General features: G+C 41.3%; 1 protein-coding gene across 6 annotated transcripts in view; it reads right to left on the reverse strand.

Moving 5' to 3' along the window:
- Positions 1-8,311, reverse strand: part of smoc1 (SPARC related modular calcium binding 1) — a 63,901-nt gene extending 55,590 nt beyond the window's left edge. For 2 of the 6 annotated variants that reach the window (XM_044142882.1, XM_044142887.1), the window contains exon 1: positions 7,908-8,297. In XM_044142882.1, the coding sequence (XP_043998817.1) occupies positions 7,908-8,009 (102 nt within the window). In that variant the 5' untranslated portion in view covers positions 8,010-8,297. Of the gene's footprint in view, positions 1-7,907 lie in introns of all 6 variants that reach the window. The other 4 variants (XM_044142886.1, XM_044142885.1, XM_044142884.1 and 1 more) reach the window with 3 other exon arrangements.
- Between the last annotated feature and the right edge of the window lie 10,129 nt (positions 8,312-18,440).

Genomic DNA, 18,440 nt, shown 5'->3' on the forward strand with positions numbered 1-18,440 from the left:
TATTTTTTTCAGACGAGAGAATAGGACAAGCTCATAAAGTCAGAGCAATAAAAAAAAAAGAAACTAATATTCATATTGGCATATCTGACAATCAAAATTTTTTAATATGTATTTTGAATAGGTCTGTGGGTTCTATTTAATGCTAAACAGTGGCTGATTTGTGACATGACCAAAGCATTTTATATATATTTCACTGGCCTGTATTTACATATAAGTGCGACCTTAAGAAAGTAAATTTGAAATGTTGAATTTGACTCCAAAGGCCCTTTTCATCTGGGTTTTAAAAGTTAATTTAGAATCTATCAGAGGCATCTTTACTCTGTTACAGCTCGTATTCTTTCTTTTGCTCCAGGAACTTTCGGTTCCACACTGGATCGGTTTGATCCAGAGCCGAACGCTGCAGCTGTTTCGGCTACATTGTGGTTTCAGCAGCATTCATTCAACATTCGTTGAATGCTAATCAAGTGTTAATTAATGTTAATTAGATAGAGTTTCTGGCAGTTGAGTTAACGTTTTTATCGTACCTGTATATTAGTGAGTCGTCTGCAAACATGTTGAAGGTTGGATGTTTGACGTTCTGATGGAAGATCATTTATGGAAAGAGGAAAACAGTAATGGCCCAAGAGGAGATCCCTGCGGGACACCTCCGGTCAAATGGATTCTGACGGTCTCATATCCATTACATGAATACAAGTCAATGAGTTTTAAGGTCAATAATATTTCATGGTTAATGGCTTCATATCCCTTCTTGAGATCAAGAACAAGGCACCAACCACAACACATCTGTCCAGCAGATATTTTAGCATTTTCTATGAGGGAGCATTTGCCATTTTCTATAGAACTTTGAAACCAGATTGGGTGACAAGAAGCTCACTACGTGTTCAGATATTTTGTTGAGTTATGACTTTCTCTGCAAATTTAGATTTCTGGTAGCATGTTGACAGGCCTGTGATTTCAAACGAATAAAGGTTCTCCACTTTTACAGATCAGCGTTCCCCGAAAGTCAGCTTAGGGAACAAATGCTTCATTTGTTGTGAATGAGTTCAGTGATCTTGTGTTTTGTTTTGTTAAGTTTTAAAAGTTCATGTTCTGCAACAATACCTGAGCTAGAAGCTAGTCTTGATGTAATTTTTTGGAACAATATTTAGGTTTGTTGTTGGCTGTAAAGTCGTAGGCGATAATTTACACAGTCATTAAAAGGTTTTTAAAACATTATCTATTACTTCTTTAGAAACTGTCCATTTCTCCGACCGTCTGTGGAGTTTTTTCTTCATTTCTAATTTACCCTGTCAATTTTCCCAGTTGGTTCCAAATTACTTTAGAAATTTCCCTTTGCTTCCTCTAGTATGACCAATAAAAACTATATTTTGGCCACATTTACAATCACTTTAGTCTATTGATGTAAGCAATTTCCTAGCCAATTTCATTTTGAAGAATCCCAACTTGCGTCGGCGCGCTGCTAGGCCACGCTGAAAACACATCAGACCGAAGACAGGATTAATGATCTGGATAACGTCCTCGGCGTCTTTTGAAGTGGTGAGAAGAAATATAAATCCAAAGCTGATGCCGGGATAAGGAGACATGTTCTTCCTCTTCGGATGTGACTCTAAATCTGATTAACAGCGTTCTCGGTCACTAATGCTCCATCCTGGCCGCAGAACAGACGCCCTGTGACCGCCGGCCTGAGAAGAAATGCCCAGGGTGGAAGTGTGTGCGTCCGTCGCGTACTACAGCGGGATTAGAAGCGCCTGACGCTCGCTCCGGACCACACACCGGCTCGAATCAAAGCGGACCAAAAAAAATCTGAGCCAGAAGCAGAGGCTGAATCTGCAGAGGGAGCCTGATAAGGAGGCGGAAACGTTGCAGCCGTTTTGAGGATTAAAGAGAGCCGTAACTCATTAAGCATGACTCACGTGATTTCAAATTCACATTGAAGGGAGAGAGGGGGGGGGGTAATAAAAATAAAAATGTAAATACAGGCAAAACCCCCCCAACCTGCCAGCAGGATCTACAGAGAGAAGAAAAGGTTGAGTAAAGTCGTGATGATTCCTGACAGGAACTCCAAACCTGAGTCATGTCAGGATGGCTGCTTTCCATTAACCTGATTACTAAGTCCTGAAATTGAGCATGAAATGAATTTTTCTAATCATGCACTTATCTGAGGGAAACAACATATGCAAGCAATATGACTGTTCAGTGGTGGAGCATTTGTTAAGAGTCCAATAAAATAAAAGTGGAGCCCTGGAGTCTAAGTTTTTTTTGTTTTATTAAAGACATAATGCTTATAATAGAAAAAAATAAGAAACTATGCGATCATCCTAAACATTTATTTCTGTGTTTTGCGTTTCCTCTTTCTGTTGGCGCACGACGATTCTTAAGTGTGTTTTGGTTAAATCATAATCCACTTAAATTCGTCCAAAATCTTTGATGTTTTTTTTTTTTTTTCATCTCATTAATAATTTTATTTTCTGATTGGATAATAATAAATCATCTTTTGAGAGAAGAGACAAACATCTCTCAAAAGATGATACATCAAAGGGTGCTGGCATGTATTTAATTATTTTTTTTATGTTTTGGTTTTTTTTACATTTTAATGACAAATTCTTTCTAGCCTTCACAATAACTATTGTAAGCTGTCAAAGTAGGAAAGGATCTGTATTTTCCACACAGGTACATCAGGTGTCCATTTAGGCTTTTGCAACAGAAACCAAATATAAAAATGAACCGCCGGCCACAGAGCACTAAATCTGAATCTTTCTGTTGTTGGGGAACTTGACCCTCAGTTGATTTCAGTAGAAACCAGGAATGCTAAACGTGAACAGCAAAGTTACTCTGTTTACTTTTTTTATTTCCATCTTCAAACATATTAGAAATGTTGGCAGCTTTATGGGAGACTCTGTGTTGATGTGAAAGTCTGCATTCTCAGGTCAACACACACACACACACAGAGAGAGACTGGTGTTTACAGTTAGCTGCACTAGCTATGCTAATGTGGCTACGGTAATTTTGAATATGAAAAGCTAAAAACAGAAACTGAAATGATGTTTGTTGATGTTTTCACTTCTGATAGCCTTATTTCAGAGCCAATGCTCTCTTAAGCAAACTGCGGGACGTTGTTATAAATAATTGATAAACAGACTTTTCACAAAACCAAATCGCAATCTACTAAAACCGGTGTCAGCAGACCACAGGTTTAAATAAACCAGAGATCAGAAATGTGCCACAAATCTCCAATTGTTGATTTTTGTTTCGAGAAATATGACTTCTTTAAGCTGTCATTCCTTAAAACCTTGACTTTGCCTGCTTTTGCTTTTTCTAAATCGTCAGAGTGCCGCTGACACAAACCCACAAAACTCCCACAAACTCCCCTGCATTTGTTTTGCTGTTCTCACTGCTGTTTGTTATCGTTGGACAACTGCACTGCTCACTTCAGAGGGTCTAAACATCTCAGCCGGAGACCTCGACCTTGAAGATTTGGGTCTAAATGACCAAATATGCAGCATGATAGAGCAATAAAACAAAGTTTACTTCTCTGGGCTACCCGGCTTGTGGAGCATGTTTAGAGTCTTTGACGACACAAAGCTGACAAATTTGAGTAAGACCCCGATTGCTCTGGTTGAAATGAAGGCCGTAGTGTCAGCTTATATCTTCGATACTTTCTGTTTTTAGTGCAGCACGTGTTCTTTATGAATACCATTGTCTAACATTCTGAAATGAAACCTAACCTGAGCTGATTTTGTAACCAACCTCATGTAACCAAATATTACAAGGAAAAGATATTCGATTTCTAACATGTGACAAATCTTTGACATTTACAAGAGCAGTGTCGTCCATGCAACACTGGACCAACCAGAAAATGGTAGAGTGCCTTCCAGGTCCTGCCTCAAATGGAGGAGTTCATATATCTATGGCATGATTAATATATGAACTATGGAAAATGGAGTGGGACATCAATAACGGTAGTGGTGTGGCAACTAAGTGATGTGGGTTTGTCACTGTGATGACGGAGCTAAACCGAAAGGGGAAGCTCTCGATTTCCCGGTCTGTCTCTGTTCCTGTGGTTTCTTTTGGTCACAAGCCAAAAGAACAAGATTGCGGATACAAAAGCCTGAAACGAGTTTCTTACGAAGGGTTTCCCTTGGAGATGGGGTGAGAAGTGCGGCCATCCGGTAGGATCTCATCATTGAATCTACATCAAGGGAACCCAGGCATGCTCCAAACTTGAGGAGACCCAGAGGAGAGACTATGTTTCTCAGCTAATCTGGGAACACCTTGGGGATTCCTCTGAAGGAACTGAAACAAGTGGCTAAAGAAAGGAAGGTCTGGATCTTCCCCCCGGATTAAGCAGAAGATAACAGTAGGATGGTGGAATATATTCAAAATCAAGAAATGCGAAGGGAAATCTGCAGCCAAATTGAGTTAAAAAAAGGTGCTTCTCATTAGATGACGGCTGTCTAGTAGCGTCAATCTGTCTTTACTTTCAGATCGACTTCAGCTTTCACACATCTTTTCTTGACTTTCTATAAAACCAACACCTGCCTGCTGCGAGCTTCGTTAGACTCACATGCACGTTTCAGATGCAGGCCGCTCACACCTGCAGCAAAGGCTGTGATCTACATCACAGCAATAAAAAAAAAAAAAAAGCTGCTTTCCTGCTGAACCGTGTGGCTTTTTCTCTCCCAACGTGAAGGCGTGCATTCCCGGCCGCCCCGCCACCCAGGCCTGGCTCTTCATCTGTGCTGCTGGCTGAGTTTACGAGTCCTCGCTGATGCCTTCAGCAACGTATACACGCCGACCGTTTGCCGCATCCCTCAGCAAGCACTACCAGGCTGATTTGATGAGGAGGATTAAGGATGCTTGGACATCTTCATCGAGCTGAATTCACGACCAAGATATTTGCGGACGCGGCGCCTGTCCGCCATCTGTCTCCCTCCCCCCCGTTAGTAAGGTTTAAAAAATGTGCTTAAAAACTGACTCATAGGACCCAATAAGTTTAATTTCTAAATTTATTGTCGACCCTCCCATGCTCTCATCCCTCTTCCCCCTTGGTTGGTTTCTTTTGCCAAACATGAACATAAATTTCATAAACATAAAGTAGCACGTACCACTACTAGCTGCTGAAGTATTACAGACTTATATAGTTTTTGTTGCCTTTTCAGTTTCTGCATGTTTTTGAACCTCCAGGTTAACAAGAAGGAACGGGTTCTAAGCTCAGGTGAAAACAAGTAACAGTGAAAGTTTCCACTTTGTGGATGCTGGTGGTCAAGAGGACGAAATGGATGCAGAGTTCATGTGTTGGAAAGTGATTTCTACCAATCCTGGCTGGAGTTTGTACAGAGTGACACCAAACAAACGCACAGCCACTCACTTTTTACTGCGTTTCCCTTTGTTGTGGTTTGCAGAGGTTTGCCTGAAACCGGGCACTAAAGAATCTGCCCTCCTGAAGTGGACAACTGCGTTAAATCGCAACACGACAGTCCAGCTCATCAGAAGAAGAGCTGGTCAGGTTGTCGTGAGAGATTTGGTGAAACCTTCCAAGCGAATTCCAGAAACGGAAGAGACGCCGAAGACAACCAAAGCTTTTATGAAATCTGCTGCTCCTCCGTCCCCACAGACCTCACCGCGTTTTGTATTCGAGAAGGTTTCAAAGACATTGTGAAACGGTTCCAGTATGTGAGAGGGCGTTACATATTCACCCCCACCGCCGTGAGTCATCTTCTCCCTCACACACATCCGCAAATATCACGGCGCATCAGCAAACCGAAACAATACCGATCCTCTCCGGTTCGCATCGCTCATTTCCCCTCTTCGCCTGCAGCGGAGCCACGGGTATTTGGAAAGGAACTAGAGAACACAAGAGGTGGAGGTGGTGGTGGTGAGGTGGGGGAACAAGCAGAGCAGTGTGTGGGAGGAGAAGGGAGAGAGGAGAGCGGTGGGGGAATAAACGGGACCAGGAGACACAACAGTGACAAAGATCTGTCTGAGAACAGAAGGAGGGAACAGGAGCAGGGATGCTGTGGGAAGTAAGGAAATATCTGGACAAACTACGCTTTGGTTTTCCCTGACTGCACTGACATGTAGGGTTTAAAACCACGCATATAAAACAAAGAGAAGAGAACTCTTTCCCGGGTTTGACTGCTCATAATCCACCTGGTTGGAGACGGATCGGGTCTGGAGTTGCTGTTTCTCATTACTCACTTAGATGGATTACACCACTTTTGGAGCAAGCCTTACGATTAAAGCCAACTGTGGGACAGCGGTTCAGTATGGCGTCCTGCTCTCTTCCAAAATAACGTTTAAAAAACACACACACACACACACAAAGCGTGTGAGTCGAACAGGTTCAGAACAAATGCAGCAAAAAAGAGAAAAAGAAAATCAAATCCTCTAAAGCTCATCTGGATCCCGGAGTGTTTTTTTGGTTTTGATTTTTTTGTACCTGACAAGGCCATCAGCGTTTGTCTGAACCTCGCAAAAAAATGTTATGACTGAAGTTGGACAGACCTTGGATTCATTGCCAGGTGACGATTCTACAGACAGTCGCAAAAATCTCCAGAATACAAAAGCAACTAAAACACTGCTGGCTCCAAATGGATAAAGCAATCATCTATCCAAAAAAAAATAAAGAAAAAAGAGAGAGAGAGAAACAATTACAGTAAAATAAAAACATTTTTTGGAAGTAGACCTAATAAGAGTCTTCAAATAAAGTTATTTAGTGCAGAAACGATGTAGAGGAAACTCATTTTGCACATCATATGCAAACCCAGCATCACAAACGGAAACATGTTGATTCATCTGCTGTCGCCCAGATGAAACTGAGGTCGATCGCCTTGGCAACTGGCACCCCAAGCTGTGATGCTGTGGGCTTCTTTCTACTTGAGTCTGGTTGCTACAAAGTTTTATAACTCGATTCAATGAACCATCTAAATGTTTGACCAGGCGATGGCAACTTGATGCCTGGATGGATCCTTTAATAAACTGAATTAAATTTGCTTCATTCCCTGGATTGAACTGGAATGAATCAGTCAGTCGCAGTCGGTTTTTGGTCCTCCAGGGTTTTAACCTCCAACATCCGGAGCTGCTGCTGCTGCATGTCTTCCATTTCCTGCCTGGTTACTCTGAATAAAAGCCACTAGAGCCAGAAACTCTTTAAAAAATAAAAACAAATAATAATCAGATTCCACCTGCTTCTGTCGTAAAGTGCAGTGGGGCGACATTTATTATAAAATGGCACAGTGAAAATCAACTGAATCGAAGTGGATTTAGAGGGTTTGGGGAAAATTGTTAGAGTTACAATCCAAAGAGGGTTTTTGTTTTTCATAGAAATCAGGTGAATTCTATCTGTAATGAGTCTTTCTACTCTGCTAAATCAGCAGGAAGGTGATTAATCAGACACAAAATTGACGAACAATAATTGGAAAACCAGTGGGGTGAGCTGAAGTGCTTGGAGAAGTGAAGCTTGTGAAATGTTGCAGGAAATGTCTTGTGTTAACAGAGATTTGATTGAAAACTATTACCGGTTTGTTTGTTTTGCCTGGTGAATGAATATAAAGTGGAAGAAAAAATGGGGGATTTTGACTCGTTTTTGACAAAAACTACAATAAAGGTTTTATTTACTGGAAAGCGTTTTTACACACCATTAGCAAGGGAACCAATAAATTATTTATCTCCTTTGTATGTTTCAAATTATATTTTCTGAGTAAGAAAAAAAAATTGTGTTCTCAATTAACCCGCAAGTAACAAAAAAAATACACACATGACCATTGGATACTAGATTCAATTAACTATAGATCGGTGTTTTACGCGCGGGCGGCTGTGCGCGCGCGCGTGTGTGTGTGCGTGTGTGTGAACTTTTATCTGAAAGAGTGCAGAGTGTGCGCCGGGCAGACACGCGTGGGTCGACTCACCCGCGATCCGGGCTTCTGTGCTGAGACTTGAGGCAGGTAGCAGAGGAGCAACGGGGCCAAAAAGCAAGAAAAAGTGAAGACAACAGCGCTTGGCAAAAGCATGACGGAGAGCCGGTGACGCACCGAGAAGCGCGCAGTATCTCCAATCCGGGAAGAAGAAGAAAAAAAAACACAAAACACAAATCTAACACGTTACTATTAATTTGAGATCCCACAAAAACATATGTGTGTACATATATCTTCACTCTTTTCTTCTTGTTATAACTTCCTTTCTTTGTTTGTCCAACAGCTATTCACATAGTGCCGTGCGCAGGAGCGGACATTGTGACCGGCAGGGAGACCGCGGCGTTAGGCTTCATCCACTGCGGGAGGATCAGCTGTTCATCGCGGTTTCCACAGGTTCAGTCTCGCTGCACTTTCATTTAAAAGCCAGGCTGAAGGCTGCGTCGCTGACTGACGCTCTGCGGGAGCCAATGGCGGCACCGCCTGGTGGCGAAGCCGCGCCCACATTGAGAATAGAAAAAAAGAAGACGAAGAAGAAGAAGCTGCGCAGGATCTGGTTGAGTCAAGAGAAGCTGGCAGCTGCAGAGACCCCTCAGTGTATTATCATCCGTCTTTGAGAGCAGAGACAATGGCCGAGCGACTGTGAGGTTAAACTTTGGGCTCTCATCCCCTTTCAGGGACATATAATGCTCTATAATAGGCCAGTATCCTGCTGCTGTGACATTTAGCCTCTGTACTTGGGTTACAATGGGAAACATCTATTGAATAAAGTCAATAGCTGTCACACACACCATGGGGGGTCAGCCTGTGTTTGAAGATCAGCCGCTGCTGCTGCTGCCGACTGGTCAGAAATGTGCTTTCTAATTCATGATTTAGTTTCATAGTTGTCGCTAAACTAGTTTCTGCGAACCAAGCCATTCTTTGGTTTGGGGAAAGTCGATCAGCTTCTCAGGTTTCTTTCAACTTATGGCAGATATAAAAATTCTGTTTTAAATTTTGTGATGTAGCATCAACTTATGAAATAATTACTTGCTTCTTTATAAATGATCTTACATATGCAAGATGGAGGTTTAATTGTTATTAATTGTTATTTGAAGGCAATCGAAGCCCCCCTTTGGTTTTGGTCTCAGGCTAGCCGCTAGCTTTAGCCTCTAGGAGGATGAACAGGTATTTAAGTTAGCACATGGTAGGAGCAGTTTTGCGAAACTGGTTAACAATTTTTGCAGTGAAGTTGTCAAGTTAACTTCAGTTGTAAAAAAAAATGTTACATTTATCAAATATGACTTAAAAGAAATTTGACTTTGTAATTTAGCACCTTGAACTTGGGTCTTTGTCTCACCTGGTCTTTCTGAAACTCCACTTTCAGAAAGTCATTGCAGCATCGTTCCTCTACTAACCCTTTAGCAATGTTTTTACCCGTGTTTCAAAGAAGTGGCTTGTATAATGAGAAGTGGCAGCACAGATGAAGAGTCAAACAGTTTCACCAGGTGTTTGCTAATTGCTCCTGGCTAGTCTGAAGGGGCTCAGTGGGGTAATTGCGGGCGGGGTGTCTCTGCAAGGCAAAAGCTCAGCTTGGAAATTGAAAGGGGGAGTTTTGTCCTAGGTCCACAGTGGAGTGGTTGCCATGGAGATTAAAGGATTTCTCAAACATGCATGAAAGGATCAAAGCAACACTCCAGGTATGTTTATGATGAGGGATTTGAAATTTGAAAAAAATCGATTTTACATAATGCTGCCCCTTTAACGGAAACCCACTTTAAAAAAAATCCCTGGCCGTCCCTTTAACTGCTTGAGTTACTGCTCTCTGTGTGAGCTGTTTACATGTAACACAGTCCAACTTTAAACCTTGAAGCACACGTTTCTTCTCAGTGCAGGACTATAATTTACTAAGTAATTTATATATATGTATTTTAAAATCCAGCGATGATGCTGTCATATTTTCCCCAACTAGTGATTTTGTTATTGCCCTGCCTGACACGTGCGCTAACTGCAGCCTTATAAAAGTGAAGCCACATCACAGCCATCCAAACAAACCAAGCAACTTCTGGCTGCCACATTCTCTCTCTCTCTCTCTCTCTCTCTCTCTCTTTCTGTCTCTCTCTCTCTTTTTCTTTCCCTCTCTCTCTTTCTCTCTCTCTCTGTCTCTCTCTTTTCCTCCCCCCACTGAGGAGGAGAGAGCATGTTACGGGGAGACGCGGTGCAGGTGTCCAGCTCTAGTCCAACAACCTCTCACTTCTTCCAGGCTTTTAAGAGCTGAAAAGGCCCATCCGGCTCCCCTCTCCCCCTCCTCCTCCTTGTCCCTATAGATATTTTTAATTGTTGGTTTTGACAGTTCAACGGCCCGTTGAGTGCCTCACTGAAGAGCCTTGTAATTGGAGCAATTGAACTGCCGGAGCTGGCACAATTAGGGTCACCACTGATGATTCCCAGCTAAATGAAGGGAGGCTTCCTCAGAACGGATCGGCGACAGGAAGGGGAGGCCGGTGGGGCGGTCATATTTGGAGGGAGAATAAAAGAGGGAAGGAAGAACGATTTTGATACTGTGAATTCTTCTTATCGAAGCAATGTGTGTGTGGGTGTGTGCGTGTGTGTGTCAGACGTTTTCAGGCTTTTTTCAATCTGGAGCGCCACCCCTTGTAATCTGCGGCAGCTGGTCCACTAATGTTCAGAGTATTCTGTGTGCGTGTGTGTTGGCGTGTGTGCGCGTGGGTTTGTGTGTGTGTGTGTGTGTGTGTGAGAGAGCCAGGTTTTTGTATCTTCATGAGGACCTATGTGGGGTTGTGGGAACCACTGCTCCTTGTGGGGACATTTTATTCAACCCCATGTTGGGAATTGCTGGTTTTGTGTTAGAGATCAGGTGTGTGATGGTTAGGGTTAGCCTGTAGAAAATTAATGGAAGTCAATGTAAAGTCCCCACAAGTCATGAAAACACAGCTGTGTGTGTGTGGGATGGGTTGGGTTGGGGGGAACAGGAGTGTCTCTTGGAATGTTAACGAGATCAGTTTATATCTTACCCCTCTCTCTTCACCCCTCTGCGCCCCTCCCCGGACAAAAGCAGAGCAGGTTTTTCAAGGAACGAAGCCGTCGTTGATTCTGTTGCCGACTGGCCGGACATGAAAGGAAAACCGACCGACAACAACAACAACAACAAAAAAAGAAAAAAGAAAGAAAGAAAAAAGAAGAAAAAGGCAGAGGGGGTAAACCGAACAAGTTTACAGAACACATATTTCCTAATTACTGGACCGCCCCCCGTGAGTCCTCCCCTTCTCCCCCATACCCCCTACCTGGGCTCTCGCTCTCCCCCGCTGGCTTACATCAAGTACACACGGCTGAAAATTAGCAGGTGTCTGTAGACACAGAAACAGAGAGGGCAGTGCAGAGGCCACCCCAGAGATCTGCAGAGGGGGCAGATTTAGCACAGATGTTCAGCCATGATGATGTCACGTGAGCAAAAAAAAACAAAACAAAAAAAAACGTTCAAACACACAAAGAAACTTTCTAAAATAATCCATTTTGTTTCTAAATAAAAGCTCTGTTGTCATATATGGAAGTATATGGAAGGTAGTTGCTTATTTTTATATATTTGTTTGTAATGCAGTGCCATCTGGTAAGATGACCAGACGGAGTTAATCATGCTAGCTATTTTAGCATCCGTTCTTTTTATAGATTACTGTATGGTAGAGGGAAAAGATTGTATGTATATAATATATATATATATATATATATATATATATATATATATATATATATATATATATGTCTACAAGACATATTTTAAATGTGGAAAAATAAACTTTAAAATAATTTAGATAGGATTTAAAGGGATGTTTGTCCAGATCAAAGATGTATTTCGTTCTTTCTTTCTTTCTTTCTTTTTCTTTTTTTTTTTTTTACACATTCATATTTTGTGAGCAAACTCATTGAAAATTAAAAAATATAGTTTTGGTGGATAGAGCACCAAAATTGCAGCAACACTCACACACAGACATCCTTGTACTTCTATACAAACTAAAGTCTGTGCATTGACTTCCATTCATTTTAATGACTGCATAGACTTAGACTTAGACTTAGACAGACTTTATTGTCATTTTGTATGCACAGGGTGTATACATATTGAAATTTCGTTGCATACGGTTCAGGACAAAATGTTTTGCCAGACCAAGGCATTCTCCTTAACCCATTTTCCCAAACTGTATTTATATGTATTTTATTTCACTATTTAGTTTTTCTTTCTTTCTTTCTTTTTTTCTTCTTTGAAATTTTCAAGGAGGGGTCACGGACCCCCTGATCCCTTGTTTTGGGGCGCCACTGCTGGTACGGTGTTTCTACATGTAAACAAACCCGGTCTTGTATGGAGCAAATAAGTGGAAAAAGACAAAAACCATCTGGAGTCGTAAACTTTAACAACAACCACCCTTATGAAAATTGGCTGAAAGGTTCAACAGTTTCATCTGATCACGGCTCCCAGCTCCAGCTGAAGTTTAGCTAACTCGATTTGTCTGTATGTTTGTAGGAAATGAAAAACGCTTTAACCTGGCCTCCCTGCCAAACGGCCACTTGGCACGTAAAGAGTCTGTAAATGTTTTGGATTTCACTCTTTACTTCCGTTCTCGCACACACTGTGACGAGTTAAATAGAAACAGAAAGTCATCGGTTACTAATTAGACAATCTTAGAAACTGAGCGACTTTTAAAAAGTATTATTATTCAAATCTTTTTATTGTTTTATACATGTAAGAACAACAATAAAACAAACAAAAACAAAATGACAACAGGTGCTAACATCAGATATTTAGTAAGGGGGGGAGGGAAGAAGGAAGGGGTGAAGGGGAAAGAGGAGGGGAGGGCTATATGCTCAGGAGAGGTCTGTCTCAAAATGCAAAAGAAATGGCTGCCAGGTGATATTGTATTGTTGGATTGAGTCGTTTATTGTATGTTTCAAATGTTCAAGCTTCAGATGGAGCATAACATCTTCCATCCACTGCTTATGAGATGGAGGAGCAGCTCTCTTCCAATTGAATAATATTAGGCGTCTTGCAAGTAGTGTAACAAATGCTATAGCATTGGCCTGCTGCGTTGTTATTGGTGTAGTCGGAGGGACAACCCCAAATAAGGCAGTTAGAGCACTGTGATCAATATTCCTCTTGCATATAAATGTAATCGTCCTAAAGACTGACTGACTTTTAAAAAGTAAAGCAGTGATTTATAAAATATGTATACATCAGTTCCATTTTTAAACCCGTTTGAACATTTTTCTTTCTTTTTTTCCCCCAGCTTCTTATTGCACTAATCTAATAAAAAGGCTGATTTATTCAAGTGCATCTTTACTCAGATACGTTTAAAAAGATTTTTGTAGTTACTGTCTTATTTAAAACCCTGGACAGAACCATTATGCATGATAGATACTGTAAGATTTCTAGATTCACCTGATATATTGTGGAAACTCAGACAACTAAAACCATTTACAACACAGCATGAAAGACAGGCAGAGAAAGGGAAAAGGGGAGGGTGGCATGCTGAGCAAAAAAAAAAAAGAAAGAAACTCGGGTCAGGTAGAAAGCCCTCGTATTTTAAAGTATCATCTGGATTTCATTTTTAGAAATTCCACATATTTTACATGTACTGGCTGCAATTTTCACTAGCTTCTAAATTGAGGAGCCACATTCGGGGGCCTCAGTTGGCCGACAGCGCCGGCTCCTCACTCCCTTCTTCGAGACGCGAAGTCACACGCTTGGAGATGGAAGTGCTTTGCAAATAAATAACCCAGGAAAGCCAGCGTAACTGTGAGATATGAGGGATTTTTTTTCTTCTTCTTTTCTCTTTTTTTTGTACAAAGTGAGTGAAAAGAGAAAGTGGCAACAGAGAGAGTCGCGGGTGTGAAAAGGACTATTGAGTCTGGGCTGGGGGTCTCGCACCTGCGCTGTCTATTCACCCCACTGTTTATACACTGTCATCCACAATTAATACCTCCTGGGGACGGGGCCGCCTGCCCTCCACAGGGCCCCCAGACCCATCCAGGGCCCTTATGGATGCCTAATTGAGCATACCGCTCTCCTGATTGAATTAACAGCTCGGTCTCTGGGACCTTTTCGCCTCTTCTGCGGAGGAGAGAGGGAGGCGGGGTGAAGCGCTACACACCCCAAAAATGGAGCCCTGTTCGGTCCAGCAGACACCAGAGCTGGAGGAAGAGGGAGAGGTGGAGAGGGAGGGGGGGGGATAAAAAGCAAGGGGTCAAGCAGGGGAGTTGTTGAAACTGTCCAAAAGAACATGGCCCTTTCTGTCAGCGAACCGAGACTGGAGGGGCTGGCGGGGGGAGCAGGAGGTCCCGGTCTTCACAGGCCCAGAGGGTTTCCAGCAGGGCAGCGAGCGTCCAGGGGAAGAGAAGAGACAGACTGCAGCAGAGGACACCGCCGCACGGCTCTGGAACTATATCTGTCTAACAATCCGTGTGAAACATCGTCTTTTCCTCCTTTTTTGTTTTGTTTTGTTTTAGAGTCAAAATCAGTCTTTGGACGGCTGAAATTTGGTTCTAATAACGTGCCTGCAATTGTTCTGTCCGATCAATGCAAGCACCGTTAGTGTGCTTTAAAAAAAAAAAAAGAAAAATACATGAAGGGAACAGGAACAGAGATGTTTTCAAAATCATTTACGTTTTGTCCAGTTGGTGCTTTATTGCTGTCCATAACACCGAGTTGTGAACTATGGTTTTCAAGAACTCTAGGAGCTGAAATCTGAAAAGTGGAGAGTGCATTTTGTCTTCAGAAGTCACCCAAATTCATAATCAGAGTGTGGTTAATCTCAGTGTCGTTCCAGTAGCTGTGTTTCCGTTACAAATGTGTGCAAAACTTTGTCGATTTTCCACTGATGTTGGAAAAAAGCACAACTCCATAATTGTGGTTATTTCCATTAAATAAGAAGTGCAGTTAAAATCGCATGACTAAGTTTGTTCTCACAATAAATTATTTAAATTAAATAAAAAATGGTGTCAGAACAGATTCTACTTGTCTTGATTCTACAGTAATCAGGGCTCGGTGTTGTTGGTAAAACTAAACAAAAATAAATGGGGTTAACTAAAGTTAGCTCATTATTTAACAATAAGACAGAATTTTCTTTTTTCACACAGAGCTATGTGTTTTCCAGCCATATTGTATTATTTTATATGATACAATGTTGTTTTAAAAATTTTATATATATATATATATATATATATATATATATATATATATATATATATATATATATATATATATATATATATATATATATGTTTTGAAAAAACAATTTTATGTCACAATTTAATTGGTTGAAATTGGGCCTCTGTCTCTTTAAAAGTTCCAGAAGCAGCTCAGTAGATGCTCAGTTTGCTAATTGCTGCTGGCTAGTCTGAAGGAGCTGAGTGGAGGAGTCGCGGGGGGGAGGGCTGCTCTGTGACGCAAAAGATCGGACGTTTGGAAACCAAGCTGAGCCTTTAAGATGGTGCTGGGTCCAAACGGATGTTTAGCACTGCTGAACCGTTGCCACGTGAGATTGAAAGGTTTCTCAAAACATGCATAGAAGAATCAAAGCGACGCTCCAGGTATGTTTTTTGATGAGGGAGCAAAACTATGACTTGGTGTAAAGCTAAAAAATAAAGAAGAAGAAGAACATAATACTGCTTTAATAAATGAAATCTGCATGTGGAAGTAGCTTTCTTAATTAGCCTAAATAAAGTTAAATTTGATTTTGAAGAAATGATCTGATTGACGTATGACCATAAAAAGTGAATCCAGAGTCCATCTGCGTGTCACCAACAGTTTAGATTAAAAAAATAAAAACAAAAAAACACCTGAAAGTTTGCTTGTGAGTAGACGTAAAGCTGTACAGAAATAAAAATATATATCTATATATAGAGAGACAATCTTCTTCGGTGTAAGCTCGGTGGTCTCCATGACTGCACCGAGCGGCTCACCTCTCGATGAACCCCTCAGTCCGGCTCACCAAAAACCAAAACAGAAACATGGAAATGTTGTCGGCCAGTGAACTGTGCCCCATTCTGAACCCCCTCCCATCTGCCCCCTCCAGCACCCGCCCAGCCAGACTCTGTGCCCCCCTAGTTAACAAGCCAGCTACCACATTCCCTGTCATCGCTCGCTACCCGCCGTCGACTTGATACGGCGCGCGGGAGGGAGCCAATTAAACTCGCACTGTTCCCCACAACGGGTCAGGAGTTTAGTGGGTCGTTATCACTGTGGTTTTCACTCAGGGTTATCTAATCATCACTGAACCAAACCAGACGACTGTGGTTATAGAGAGTGGCTTTCGGCGCGTTAATTGCGGCCGCCGGTGGTGACGGGTGAGGGAACGCAGTCAGTGCTCCTCTGCTTGTACCTGCTTGTCTGTGGGGTAGCAAGCAGGTTGTGGCGCCAAATGTAGTGGCTCTAGAAATGTAGAAATGTTACCTAAAATGTACAAAGTAAGCATATTTGTATGCTCAATTTATTAGGTAACAGAATTTAACTGTGTTATGTTTTCTTGTGTTTTTTCTTGAATCCTAAAGTTGTGTCGTTTCTGTCACTTCCTGGAATATTTTAACTTGTTGGCTGTGATTGGTTCTTTTTCAATCGAGGATTACACTGATTGGATGAAAGTGATTTGCTGGTTCCTGCTCTTACACACTCTTTACACACCTTTGCAGATGCTCACTTGTTAATACCCTACTTTGCGTATGAAATACACATTAAATTTCTCACCTTTTTGGCCTTCTTGGTGTTCCATACCTAGGTAGCAGAAGGTATATCCGTTTCCATGCATGGTGACACAAAGACAAGGCCACAGGAAAGTTGTGTGTCCTCTCTTCTTTGTAAAATAGTCCAGGCTAGGTGATATTACACAGAGTAAGTCTTTGAACAGCAGTTTTTTTTCATGGAATGTCATAAATTGTCAAATGGATTTAAGTCTGGACTTTGACTGGACCGTTCTTCGTACGTTTGGGGTCATTGTCCCTCTGGGAGGTGAATCTCTTTGCCAGTCCCAGTTTTCAATTCAAATCCATAAAAAAATAAACCTTTATTGATCCCAAAGAGAACTCAATAAAACAATATCCTGCGTTGTCATCGCAGTATTTGACTGCATCCGTCTTCCCATCAACACTGACCAGTCTTCTGTCCCCACAGCATGATGCCTCCTGCACCATATATTACATCATGTGATGTGCAGTTAGCGTTCACCTGGATGCAGCGTCCAGTTACGCTTTTGTCTCTGTGCTCTGTAAAATCCGCAAAAGATTGCGATAGTTTTGCAACCTAACCCCGGTAACCTCTCCACTGCTGTACTGTATATGCTCCTTTATCCTTCGTTTGCTCACAAGTATTCTCTAACAAACCTCCCAGGCCTCCACTGAAGAGCTGGATTTATACAGAGCTTTAGCTGCTCGCATGTACCGGTTGACTGTATTCGCTAATGAGGCAAATTCTGAAGGCAAATGGTTGAACTGGATCTTATTTAGGAGGCTGGATGTAAAGGCATGCCAAACCTGTTATAATTTCTCTATAAACATTAGGAAAAACGTTTTCTTTCACCTTATTAATGCACTTTAAAAATAAACCAACAAAATGGGTTGAACTTTGTGCAAAATGGTAATTTTATTATTTAAATCTGTTCTTATTCTCAGATGATTTTTTTTAGTTGTTGAAGTAAGTTGGGAACCACCAGGCACAAAGCTATTTTTCCACTTTGTTGTGAAATGTAAAGTTTATCACATGCATTCATTTGACAATCAGGTTAAAGGACTAAAGCTGCTGAGCAGACAGAAAGTAGGAAAAAGGAGTTGGACAAAAAATAAAAGATTACACGAGTCATAACAGAATTAAATCAAAACAAATAAAATCAGTTCAGTATTATTTTTGCGTTTTGTTTGTTTGTTTTTTAACACCTTTTAGCTTCTTTTCTTCTCTGGAGCAAAAAATAAGGTAAAAATGTGTCTATTTTCAAACTAAATCCGCCATAATCTCAATCCTCCATTTATTCTAATAAAGGAACCACCGCTTGTTAGCGCCTGGCCAACGCCCCAGACAGTGTTACTGCGGCGCCCTCCTGTGTCCATTTTGATTAATTACACACAGGTTCACAACCACACAAGATTAACCAATAGGAGTTGTTAATGATACCCGCTGTTAACGCGTCTATGCTACTGATGGCTTTCCCTTATTTTACTTAAGTATTTTTAATTTATGTATTTATGTATTTTTAGTAATTAATTGTCCCCAGAGGTTATTAATTGTTTCTTTAACACCGTGTAAGCCCTTTTAACATAGTAAAACCGGAAGCGTTGCGAATAGCACCGCATTCAGTTATTACCAATCTTTGTTTCACTTACTCGGTTTTGTATTTTAATTGTATCTACGCTTACTGCTATTTTTATTTTTTATTTATTTATCATTTTTGCTTCTTTAGCACACACAAGCCCTGTTTTAGCACCGTTAAGCCGGCAACTGTTCAGCTTACAGTTCAATTACCATATTGTTATTTATTTATTTATTCGCGAGACGTTCAT

This window comes from Gambusia affinis, linkage group LG16 (genome assembly GCF_019740435.1).
Source record: "Gambusia affinis linkage group LG16, SWU_Gaff_1.0, whole genome shotgun sequence".
NCBI lineage: Eukaryota > Metazoa > Chordata > Actinopteri > Cyprinodontiformes > Poeciliidae > Gambusia > Gambusia affinis.